General features: G+C 41.9%; 1 protein-coding gene across 2 annotated transcripts in view; it reads right to left on the bottom strand.

The window, feature by feature from the left end:
* ap3b1a (adaptor related protein complex 3 subunit beta 1a) overlaps nt 1-12,471 on the bottom strand; it is a 59,814-nt gene that overhangs the window by 18,801 nt on the left and 28,542 nt on the right. For both annotated transcript variants that reach the window (XM_085280237.1, XM_085280236.1), the window contains exons 20-22: nt 10,743-10,881; nt 9,224-9,272; nt 5,920-6,023 (exon numbers count right to left, since the gene is read on the bottom strand). In XM_085280237.1, the coding sequence (XP_085136363.1) occupies nt 5,920-6,023; nt 9,224-9,272; nt 10,743-10,881 (292 nt within the window). The remainder of the gene's footprint in view (nt 1-5,919; nt 6,024-9,223; nt 9,273-10,742; nt 10,882-12,471) is intronic.

Below are 12,471 nucleotides of genomic sequence, written 5' to 3'. Positions count from 1 at the left end.
ACAGAATAAACTCTTCTGACAACAACACCATCATCTCCCCTCGGCCTCGTGACATGCTCGCAGCGTCTCTTGTCCCCAGACCGCCGTCTCTAAAGGAGGTCAAACAAACATTTGTTGCTGCGCTGTAACGCTGCTCTGCCCCCACAAGCGCCCGTCACGCCACCGCCGGCCCGCAAATTTATTGGGCCACTTTTGGATGTGTCAGAGCAGTCGGTGTCGATAAAGCTCGTCGTAATGTTTGCCACCCCATCACAGCAGAGATTTACCTCCCTGACAGACACATCCTGTTTCAAGGTCTTATCTGTCGCCTCGCCCCAAGCAGGCGGCAGGAGGGACGGACAGCGATAGGACAGGGTTTCAAACTGCTTATTATCACCAATTTGACACAGCGGACAGTTAGAGCCTGACACAAGTGCCCACGCAAGCCGCTTCACCCTTCCATCCATTGTTGTCCTGTTATGCGGTGCAAGCCCATAACACCTCAAGTGTAAATAAGAAGGGAAGAGGAATGTAACCTTGACTTCTCTGTCAGTCTGCCTTTTTTCCCTCCCCGCCTCTCTGAGCTTGGCTCTCAGTCTCCACCTTGGACAGGAAGGAGGGAGGTGACAATGAGCGAGGAAGTTGATTGAGAGGCTCTATTATGCATCAACTTAAAGGAAGCTCCCGTGATGGATGACACAGACACCAGTCACCTTCAGAACCCGGACGACACGTTCCCAGCATCCTCTCTGGCAAATGACCTGAAAATCCCGCTGACATATTCAAAAGGGCTAACCAGAGCCGGGCAGCCTTGTGCTGTGTGTATTAGAAGGCCAATTTCAAAGAAAGCAGGGTGAGGCGTACAGAGATGTATGGGCATATATTGAAAATCCATTTCTGTTTTTCAGACACCGGATTCCATTATGCTCTACAAGAGTTGTGAGGATTAAGGTGAGGGACATGTGTTTGACTTTAGGGCCTAATTGTTCCCTTCAGTCAGGAGATGACAATTAATTGAGGGCCGTCACAAGGACCTTGACTGCAAATTGAATTAAATAAATGTTACTACAGCCTCCTAAAACTACTTTAATGTAACAAGAAGTCTCTCTGGCGCATATAGACAGAGGTTAGTTCATTTATGCCAATTTGTCTGTAAATTAGGTATTCTAAAATGATTAATTTTGAAATTTTCCATTAAAGACTATTAGCAATAATAGAGGACTGTTATTCAGAAACAGAGGTGTCCTTCATCGAGTTTTGCAAGTGCTGTTAACAGCCTGTCAACACTTTCTTTGAATTAGCATCATAGTCAAAAGATCTTCAACTGCAACTGATTATTTTCTGCATTAACACTTAATAACTTGGACAATAATTGAATCAAAACACTAGAACTGAAGACTACGAAAGCAAGTGTTCGGATTTAATAGCTGCAGCCGTCAAATTTGAACCATTTGACTATTAAAATTGTGTGCCGAAACCTTTTTTGATGACCGATTCTAATCAGATAATCATTTCAGCTCTACTCAGAGCCAAATACAAAAACATGAATTTTAACTAGACACAACTTTCACAGACACTCGGATCAGGATTAAAGAATACTAACAGATGTATGCACGTGCTTATAAATCACAGATACTAGTGGATGATAAGAGTATACATTTACTCTGGCATAAGAATAAGGAAGCAACTCGCATATACTTGGATATTTTCCCAACAGTACACATTGTTATTCACAGAAAGACTTCGTGATTTGGTCACAAAGCTTTCATGATAAGAGCTTCTATTAAATCTTCAACACTTACTTTTAAGCACTCAACATGCTGCTCCTCTAACATAGCCATTGCTGCAGAGAAGACAGAGTGTACTACTGACACGGTTACCTTATTCACTTCTTCAAACAAACTTGTCAGCCATTCAAGCACTCAACTCCTACAAAGCACTGCTGACCCAAATATTGTCTGTGTTTTTTCTTTATTGGACACTACTGGGGGAACACAATTCTTGTATCCTTAGGTTTGTTATGTTAAAAGCAAAAAGCCATTAAAACTTGACATCATATCAAGTTACAGCACATCTGCCTTGCCTACTCTCATTTGCTTTATGTCTGTGTTTGTCACACTGTCCCACATGGTATTGTGGGTCACCCACAAATAGTAACCCACTACTACTTATGCATGGCACCGTGCTGTAGGGATTAACTGTGTTGCCTCACAGCAAGAAAGTTCCTGGTTCATACCCCAGGTGGGGCTTTTCTTTGCCACTGTGGGTACTCCAGCTTTCTCCCAAAGTCCCACTGCCATGCATACTAGGTTAATTGGTAATTCAGCTGTCTGTCTCACATCCATGGCTAAACAGCTATAAGTATATGAAAAATGTGACTTGTAGTCTGAAGCAATTGCAAGTCAATTACAATTGATTTAGATGTTATGCTTTACTGTCATTTTAATTAATATTTTAACATCTGGTTAAGGGAAAGCAGTTGACAGTTAGCTATGTAGGTGTCAGCTGCACATTTATTTGAGAAACACAATAGGAAAAACGTACTGTAGTTCAATTCAGAAAATACACTTATAATCACATATTTTATTAAAGTCCAATTATTTATGGAGGTCAAATCTTCACAAGCATTTTAATGCTATTGTAACCTTAACTTGAGGATGAGAAAACATGATGTATTGTGAGAAATGGACAGTAAAAGGCAGAAAAATAGCCTAGCAATTATGTTAATAACTGTAAAAATAAAGATTTAAGAGCTTACAGCAGTGGCCCCCATTAATTAAATGGCAAAGTGTTTTTGCTAAGACAAGTTTAGGTGTCAACTGTTAATGAAAACACACATATGATCATTAGAGGTTTGAGAGAACACGGTCATAACCTTAATCACGCCAGACCAATGGCGTCAACAAAACCTATATGAAAAAGATAAAATGCTTATATATATAAAAATAGATATAGAAAAATGAATTGCGCCTGAAACAAACTTATTAATAAGCAAGAAGTGGCTAAGGCAGTCGCCATTAAAATACAAACATTTCCCAAACTACCTGCTGGCTACACTGACTGGCTGCTTCCGTGTGGGCATTTATTCCTACTTAAGCCGCAATCTCCGCAGTTTGAGTGGCAGCAGGAGGTTTGGAGGGCAGGAGCTTCTATATTCGTGGCGCTCGAGGTCCTTTTGCTGATTCATAATTAGATGTGAACCCAGAGCGCCCACTACGGGGGAGGTCAGAAGGGTGAGGAGGGAGGCGAGGGAGGAGGAGGGGGCGAGCCGGCGTCCGCCTGATGGACACCAAATGAACAAATTATGATGGCCCCCTCTGGGTGTGATGGGGTCAAATGCCCCGCGCCCCGCCGCTGACAGTTCAATTTCCCCCCAGCGCAGCCCCATTCGCTGACTGCTAATTATGAATGAAAAGTTATCAGCCTCAGCCACCCCGCCGCACACACGGACAGCGGTCGGAAGAGGTTTGGGGGTGAGGTGCGATGGTGGGGAGGATTTAAGAGGCATTTGTGAGAGATCCTAATGTCAAAATGTTATTAGAGAGAGCGGTAGCATGAAGAAGCTGAGGAGAGGAGGAGGAGACAGAGGAGGAGGTGGGTCAAAGACAGTGGCCAGGGTTAATCTAAATGCCTTTGATAACCATGCAGTAATTCTCTAAAAAGGCCCGAGCACTCAGCTGAGACAGACTCGCTGCCTCTGTGGGCAGATTGCTGAGAAATAGAAATGACACTGGGGCCAACGTGTGTGTGTGTGTGGGTGTGGGAAAGAGCTGTTGTTGAAGAGCATGCATGGGGAGGGGCGTGCGTGAATAAAGGTGAGGTTATTTACCCTTGTCTATGAATCCCGTTGCCCATCATGTATTTATGCATAGAATTGACTCTAAATCAGATGTTGATGTGCAAAAAGTTCCCTGTTCTAATCTGCATTTCTATTCTCTATTACTCCCTGGCCTTCACCTGAGGAGAGATTGGCTAACAAGACTTGTGCTGCATAAATGCTGGCCTGAGAGCAGCTGTCAATCATACTGACTGACAGGCGAGCAGAACTGACGGGCAAACTTAGAATACAGACCAACGCACAGCAGCAGAGGCCATTCACATAAGCTGGGAGTGCGCACACAGACACACACAGTTAAATCTGGGTGTACAAAAAGTTAGAGACAGCCTAAAGTCACTTTTAAAGAGACCAAAGGAAGCTCATTTACACGCCTGTGATGACAACAAAAAGTCAGCGGAGTTTACAGAGCAAAAAGCAAAAAAAAAAACCCAAAATGCAACATAAAAACATAGTAACCCACGCTCAGCCCTTCTTTATTATAGCAATCCACTTCAGTCTTCAGTTCCTTGGATGCCAGTAGTTCAGGAAGAGTCGGGGTTCACGTTTATAGTCAACAAATTACATTTGTACAGTTATTTTATGCCTCGATTACGGTCACTGTATTCATTGTGTTGCGTGCCAACTGTGGTGCTGTGGTGCCAGAGGGCCCACTGCAGTCTTCTCATGAACAATAGGTTTCACCACTCACATAAAAACCTCTGTATCAGCACTGTATGCAAGACGAAGTCAAAACAGGAAGCATAGCAACTGTTTTTTGTTTTTCAAACACTTCACCTGACTGTCTCCTCTTTTTTTTTTTACTGTTGTTCTGCTTCTGTGTAACGTGAGAATCTCTGAGCTCCTGTCGTTGAAATCGCAGTAAAGTGCGACAAAAATCGTGCTCACGTCTTTGAGCTGGGACAAAAACTGTGAATGACAAGTTGAAATGACACTAAAGCACAGTGAGCAGTTTTGATGTCACTTTTGGTGAGGGTGACAAAAGTGAGCAAAAGGCAATTGTTAGTTAGTAGAAGAGCTTCTAGTAATGGATTATAGTGGCAAAGAAGTAATGGGGGAAAACACCTAGACTAAAAACTTTAGGTAATTCAGCTTCAGCTTTTTTTGAAGTAGTAAATTACCCTTTGCATGTACAAAGAAGCTATAAAAATCCCCAAAAACAAGTGGAACTAGACACTGAAGTAATAAAATATAACAACAACTAAGCGGTTTAAGGAATTCATTCACTGAAAAAATAAAAATAAAAATAAAAAACGTTAATAGATTATCTGTTATTTATTTCACCAACTAATATCTTTGGGAAAAGCAAGCTATGCCATGCTTACAAGGTTGAAATCAATAAATAGCTTTGTATTAGAACGATAATCATTACTCACAGCCCACAAACAACAAAACTACTCAATTAGATTCTAACCTTCTGATGTGACATTGTCAAAGAGCAGAGTTTCCATACAGCTGTGTCACAAAATAAGACACAGCAACAGCACAAAGAATAGTCTGGACATTTCCCTCCCAGGAGGGAGACAAGATACAAAATACACAGACATGCAGAGTCGCTCATATACTGAGGAGAGAAAGGAGCCGTCACACTGGGAAAGGTCAACCATCAGATATACACAACATGAGGACACAAGGGACACAACATCTGACAGAGAGAGATGGAGGGTGACACAGGAGGAGGAGAGAAATAAGGGAGAGAGAGAGAGCGAGAGCGAGAGAGAGAGCGCGCGAGAGAGCGAGGGGATGGACTCAGAGACGAGAGAGAAATAGAGATCAAGGGTGTGGAAGTGCAAAAGACAGTGACGGTGAGAAAGACAGACTATAAGAGATACAGGAAACAACGAGAGCTGTTGGACCATCCTGACTTGCTATAAATATAACAAGGCAGAAAAGGTCAATAGTTGGCGTCTGGAGCAGAAATGTTCCACAAGGGAGTGAGGCTCATTTCACCATCTCATATGCTGCTCTGCTGTACTGTCAGTGTCAGACAGAAAGGAACGACTGACTCTCAACACACATTGATGGAGGAAATGTCAGCCTGTGTGCATCTAATACACGCATGCACACACGCGCACACACACACACACACACACACACACACTAACCTGCACAGTGGAGGAGATGTTGGAGAGAGAAAGGCCTTCGAGGTCGGACAGCAGACTTTGAGAGAGCACAGAAGGCTTTGGTGCGTTGGTGGGTGCAGGAGAAACTAAAGAACGCAAAGAAAACAACAACAACGTAAAGATTATTAAAGCTACGGTACTACAGCGATGTCGCACACAAAGTTACTTTTTAAAATATAATTACAATATTAATAATAATAATACTTTATGACAAAAGAAAGCAACTGAAGGCTGTTTAACTTTTACTCCAGTGTTATTATTAAGTCACGTCACAACATGTCAGAGCAAACTGACGTATAAAAATATTTCAGCATTGAACGTGAGCAGTCATACTGATATAAATGTCAACAGGGTCATGGGATCTTGTGTCAAAAAGTAATTTAGGAAAACCTGATTCAAACCCCAAAACATGAAGATTATCTGGATGCAGAGTTAGACACACAATTTAACATAAACTACTCCTCAAACTGTGATTCTCCTGTTCCACACAAGCTGAACGGCACTTTTTAATATCACATAAAAACTGTGGTGTTTTACTTTGCATTGATTTTGGAAGTTGGAACTGTAAACACTCTGAATTCTTTTTGCCACTGAAGAAATGAACAAAAAGTTTAGAGCTCTTTTTCATCATCATCCTACAAATCCCTGTAAGCATTCGTCTTTTATGCCTCCCTTGAGTTCCACAGATACTGAGTTATGTCCAAGACAGAAGTTAATGACATTTTTGCTTTCTATATTTGATAGCTTGCATCAGTCACAGATAAACGTGCAGCAAATGTGTGCACGGACATGTGAGATGAGTTTCAGCAAAGGTTTTCTACAGGATGATTACCTACAAATTGTAAGCCGATACATGAACTGACATCTATATGGTTAAATACAGTCCCACACCATACAGGGAGTGCAGAATTATTAGGCAAATGAGTATTTTGTCCACATCATCCTCTTCATGCATGTTGTCTTACTCCAAGCTGTATAGGCTCGAAAGCCTACTACCAATTAAGCATATTAGGTGATGTGTATCTCTGTAATGAGAAGGGGTGTGGTCTAATGACATCAACACCCTATATCAGGTGTGCATAATTATTAGGCAACGTCCTTTCCTTTGGCAAAATGGGTCAAAAGAAGGACTTGACGGGCTCAGAAAAGTCAAAAATAGTGAGATATCTTGCAGAGGGATGCAGCAGTCTCAAAACTGCAAAGCTTCTGAAGCGTGATCATCGAACAATCAAGCGTTTCATTCAAAATAGTCAACAGGGTCGCAAGAAGCGTGTGGAAAAACCAAGGCGCAAAATAACTGCCCATGAACTGAGAAAAGTCAAGCGTGCAGCTGCCAAGATGCCACTTGCCACCAGTTTGGCCATATTTCAGAGCTGCAACATCACTGGAGTGCCCAAAAGCACAAGGTGTGCAATACTCAGAGACATGGCCAAGGTAAGAAAGGCTGAAAGACGACCACCACTGAACAAGACACACAAGCTGAAACGTCAAGACTGGTTTTTCTAAGGTTTTATGGACTGATGAAATGAGAGTGAGTCTTGATGGGCCAGATGGATGGGCCCGTGGCTGGATTGGTAAAGGGCAGAGAGCTCCAGTCCGACTCAGACGCCAGCAAGGTGGAAGTGGAGTACTGGTTTGGGCTGGTATCATCAAAGATGAGCTTGTGGGGCCTTTTCGGGTTGAGGATGGAGTCAAGCTCAACTCCCAGTCCTACTGCCAGTTTCTGGAAGACACCTTCTTCAAGCAGTGGTACAGGAAGAAGTCTGCATCCTTCAAGAAAAACATGATTTTCATGCAGGACAATGCTCCATCACACGCGTCCAAGTACTCCACAGCGTGGCTGGCAAGAAAGGGTATAAATGAAGAAAAACTAATGACATGGCCACCTGGTTCACCTGATCTGAACCCCATTGAGAACCTGTGGTCCATCATCAAATGTGAGATTTACAAGGAGGGAAAACAGTACACCTCTCTGAACAGTGTCTGGGAGGCTGTGGTTGCTGCTGCACGCAATGTTGATGGTGAACAGATCAAAACACTGACAGAATCCATGGATGGCAGGCTTTTGAGTGTCCTTGCAAAGAAAGGTGGCTATATTGGTCGCTGATTTGTTTTTGTTTTTGAATGTCAGAAATGTATATTTGTGAATGTGGAGATGTTATATTGGTGTCACTGGTAAAAATAAATAATTGAAATGGGTATATATTTGTTTTTTGTTAAGTTGCCTAATAATTATGCACAGTAATAGTCACCTGCACACACAGATATCCCCCTAAAATAGCTAAAACTAAAAACAAACTAAAAACTACTTCCAAAAAGATTCAGCTTTGATAATAATGAGTTTTTTGGGTTCATTGGGAACATGGTTGTTGTTCAATAATAAAATTATTCCTCAAAAATACAACTTGCCTAATAATTCTGCACTCCCTGTAGAGAGTATAAAAGATGGAACACATTTTGAAACCTCAATGCTTTGTTAGCTTTTGGAGCCAGAGATGATCTCATTTGGAGGAGAAGCGATTTATCAAATAACTCCAGGAAAATTGGTTAGCAAGCTGTCTCCATAAACTGTGCAGATGCATCAGACATATACACATATCAGCTAATTAGTGCAAAGTAATAGACCAATAAAACACTCGAATTTCATTCAACAGACCTGAAGCTAAAACTTCTTGGGCAGTCTTTACCTCACAGCAATATTAGCAAGACAATCCATTAAGATGCTTCAAAGGCGCAAAATAGAGGGCTGCAGGTCAGTAGGTGAGATGATAGCGACCAGCTGCAGCTGCCTGTGTCAGGACATCTGGACATAATCCTCCAGATGGACGAGTTATACATAAATTCACCTCACTCAGAGCTGTTATGAGGTGGGAAACTAGCTATACAGTTAAAAAGGCTTTTCCATGCTGCAAAGTTGGGAGTGTCTGAACTAAACTGCAGTTTTTGGCACTCTGGCTTCATTTTTTCAGCTGAGGTTTCCGCCTCTTGGTCCACACGTTGTAAATATTTAAACTCTATTACAAATTCTAACGTGATGTTGTGAATGCCTACACTACAGTTCTCCAATGAACTGCACTTTATTTTTAGCCAAGCGATTAATGCAAGTCCAATATTTTCTCTACCTCTAACTGGTACAATTCAGTTCTCCTCACCAGGACTTGATCATCTATGTCTGCTTGCTACTTTGGGCGGTGGGGAAATAGAATACACATCAGAGGTTTTTTTGTGAAGCCTGCTGCTCTTGTTAATGTGAGTTTATGCAAGCGGAAACTGTAGGAAAACTCACAGTCATCTAGATCCAGTAAAGAGACTTCCTTCTTGGAGTTCACTGCCACCTAAAAAGAAAGCACAACAACATGATGGTTTCAATTTCAATTTCACCAACAGTGTCTCTGAACACATTCATCCCACGTTCACGGGTAACATGTCTGGAATTTTCAGTGACCGGTCACATGTCATTTTGAGTCACAACTGCTACTCACCACCCTCTGCAACTGAGTCAGGCTTGTACGGTGTTGACAATAAAACAGTGCTTAAACGTAAGAGGGCTTTTATCGCTCCTTCTCCATACCCTACTAACCAACCTGGCACCACTCACATCGCATAAAGAGCCATAAAATTCCACTCTGCATAGCCCAAGCTGAGCAGATAGGGAGGGGGGAAAAAAACCAATGTGATATGAGTGAAAACAAACCATAAAGTTAGAGGCCGTATCTTATCAGATTTTCTCTGATTGACGCTCGGTGGTGGTAATAGAGACGGAAACCTTGTTACTAAAGGGTGTTGTGATAGAGCAAGACAGACAGAGAGAGAGGTGTAGAAAGAAAGGTAGAGATGCATAATTCATAAGCCATGCCCAAATGACAAAGTGTATGAAATGAGAATTTCATAGTGCAGAAAAGCAAACGGAGGGCGAGAAATAATGTGATGAGCAAAACAGATAAGAAAAAGATTGTAAGAGCTGAAAGGGGCCAAATGAAAGGCTGGAAGGGAAAAAACAAAAGGTGGTATAGTGGAGCCAAATCATATCCCAAGGTATAAATCCTGATTTAGAAGCTCTTGTGCACCTACAGAACAAAAACTCGCTGCGAGAACTGCACATTAATATTTAGAAGGCTAAGCAGAGCAGGGCCATTATCCTAATATCATACTCTATACTGATTTAGACATTATGCATTGTAAATATAGTACAATATCATACATTTTAATGTGACAAAGGTGTGTTTTCCTGTATTGTTTTATACCATTATCTTCTCTTTAGCACTGCATAATGAATCTTTCTCCCCTTAAATTTCATTTATAATGTGTATTTTTAATAGTCTAAGAAGTTCTACAAAGACACTGATTCAAGGCCATTATTGCAAACGTGTGCAACTACAGCGACCAATAAGTTGAAGTTCAATTCAATTGCATTCAATTTAGAGATATTGCAATGACACAGAGCGATCCCCAGTAATCCTATAATCACGTAATAAAAAGCCAAGGCAAAACAGTGGTGCGTGCCAGTGGATGCGACATGATTTTTGGCATGCGCTACTGTCCAACAGAAGATAAGCGGTGTGGGCAGAATCAGCCTCAACCTTGTACAACAAAGCAGTAGTTGAGGGTCATTTGATCCAGGCTGAAACGACAGATCAACGAACTGCAAACAACCCACGACCCCACCATCTTTGGAAAAAGCAAATGCATTTTATTTTTGGTGGAACTGCACTGATGCTGTTGGCAGCCTCTGTTCTCAAAGTTAGAAACTCTCACTCGCAGTTAAATCCAAATAGGCCCACTTCATCCATGCATTATATCGTCACCTTGGGCTTGGCCTTTTCTTCAGTCTTCTTCTTGGGTGCGGGCGAGTCTGACTCAGAGTCTGACTCAGAGTCTGAGGAGCTTTCAGAGGATGAGCTGCTAGCTTGGCCTACAGGTCCATTGCCATTTTCATCAGAGTCACTGAAGAAGAAAACAAAATGAGCTTAGTAGTCAGAGAATACACATTAAAACAGAAAAACCCAACACTCTCCATTATTTCTTAAAAGTAAAATATTTATTTATTCCATAATATAAAACAGTCTGGAAGCCAACAAATAAAACAAACTTGGTGCTATTGTTTTCCTATTTTGCATCCAACTTGAAAGCTTCAGCCCCGATTAGAACAACAAAGATCAATCTGTTTTTGTTTGTGAAGTTAATTCAATGTTGCATTTACTCAAAAAGATTTTTTCCATCTTTCTCCTCTCTCTTTCAGTCTTGCTGTCCCTCTTCAATTTGTCCCGATAATGAGTGTTTACTCCGCCTGCCTGGGATTTTCAGCCGTTAAATTAATGATGGGAATTGTGACGGTAACTGGCTTTTTAACTTGGGCGATGATGAAAAGCCAGTATTAATTTGGCCTACAGATTTCATTTGCTGCGAACAGGAAAAAGTGATATAAATCACTGTGGGCCTGATTAGGCCCTGCCTGAAATGACTGGGCCATAATGAGGGCATTATGCTGTGTTTGTTGTGGAAGCACTGGGGTGAGCTGCTCTAATTACCGTGTGTATGTGTGTGTGCGCGTGTTTGTGTGTGTTTGAGCACTGGGGTGAGTTGCTCTAATTATACTCTCTAATGGAGAGAACAGGGTCAGCCGCCGGCCTGTCACACAGTGAAATCAGGTACATTCGGTGTGAGTTTGTGTGTCCATGAGCAAATGAAGTAGAGTGCATAAGAAACTAAATTTGCTAGTGTGTAAGAGAGTGTACGTGAGCATACTCAGTAGTAATGACTCAAATCTCATTCACTGGTAACACCGGGCTGTTAAATGACCAATCAAAAGTCATTATCCATTAGCCATGTAAATGTGGGTTACGCTACTGGAGGAAAATTCTCATTGATTAGCTTGTTAATGGAACTCGCGCTAACAATATTCCAGCAGTGCTGCCATCATGTGTGTGTGTGTGTGTGTGTGTGTGAGAGAGAGAGGGAGATGGTGCATATAGAGTGTAACAGGTGTGTATGATGTTTTTTTCCCTCCATGTGAATCTCCCAGAAGACTTTAACTAGAAACATAAACGATCAGGCAAAGGATTCTGACCACTGACAGGTGACGTGAGTAACACTGATCATCTCTTCATCATAGCACCTGCTAATGGGTGGGACAACACATTAGGGAGTAGGTGGACATTTTGTTATCAAAGTTGATGAAAATAATTGTCAAGCATAAAGATTTCAGAGTTTGACAAGAGCCAAATTGTGATGGCTGGACGACTGGATCAGAGCTTCTCCAAAACTGCAGCTCTCGTCAGGTGTTCCTGGTCTGCAGTGGTCAGTATCTATGACAACTGATCCAAGTAACAGTGCTAAAAAAACACAAACTACAGTCATGGGTGGCCAAGGTCGCTGGCCCGTGTTGTCCGATCCAACAGACGAGGAGCTACTGCAGCTCAAACTGCAGAAAAAGTTCATGCTGGTTTTGACAGAAAGATGTCAAAATACACCGTGCAGTACAGTTGGTTGTGTATGGGGCTGCGTAGCTACAGACCATTATAATGTTTGGTTTTT

This window comes from Mchenga conophoros, linkage group LG7 (assembly GCF_057382185.1).
Source record: "Mchenga conophoros isolate Kocher_MC1m ecotype Shallow Benthic linkage group LG7, M_conophoros_male_GT1.1, whole genome shotgun sequence".
Classification (NCBI taxonomy): Eukaryota; Metazoa; Chordata; class Actinopteri; order Cichliformes; family Cichlidae; genus Mchenga; species Mchenga conophoros.
The sequence above is the reverse complement of the archived record's forward strand: the minus strand, read 5'-3'. Positions and strand labels throughout refer to the sequence as shown.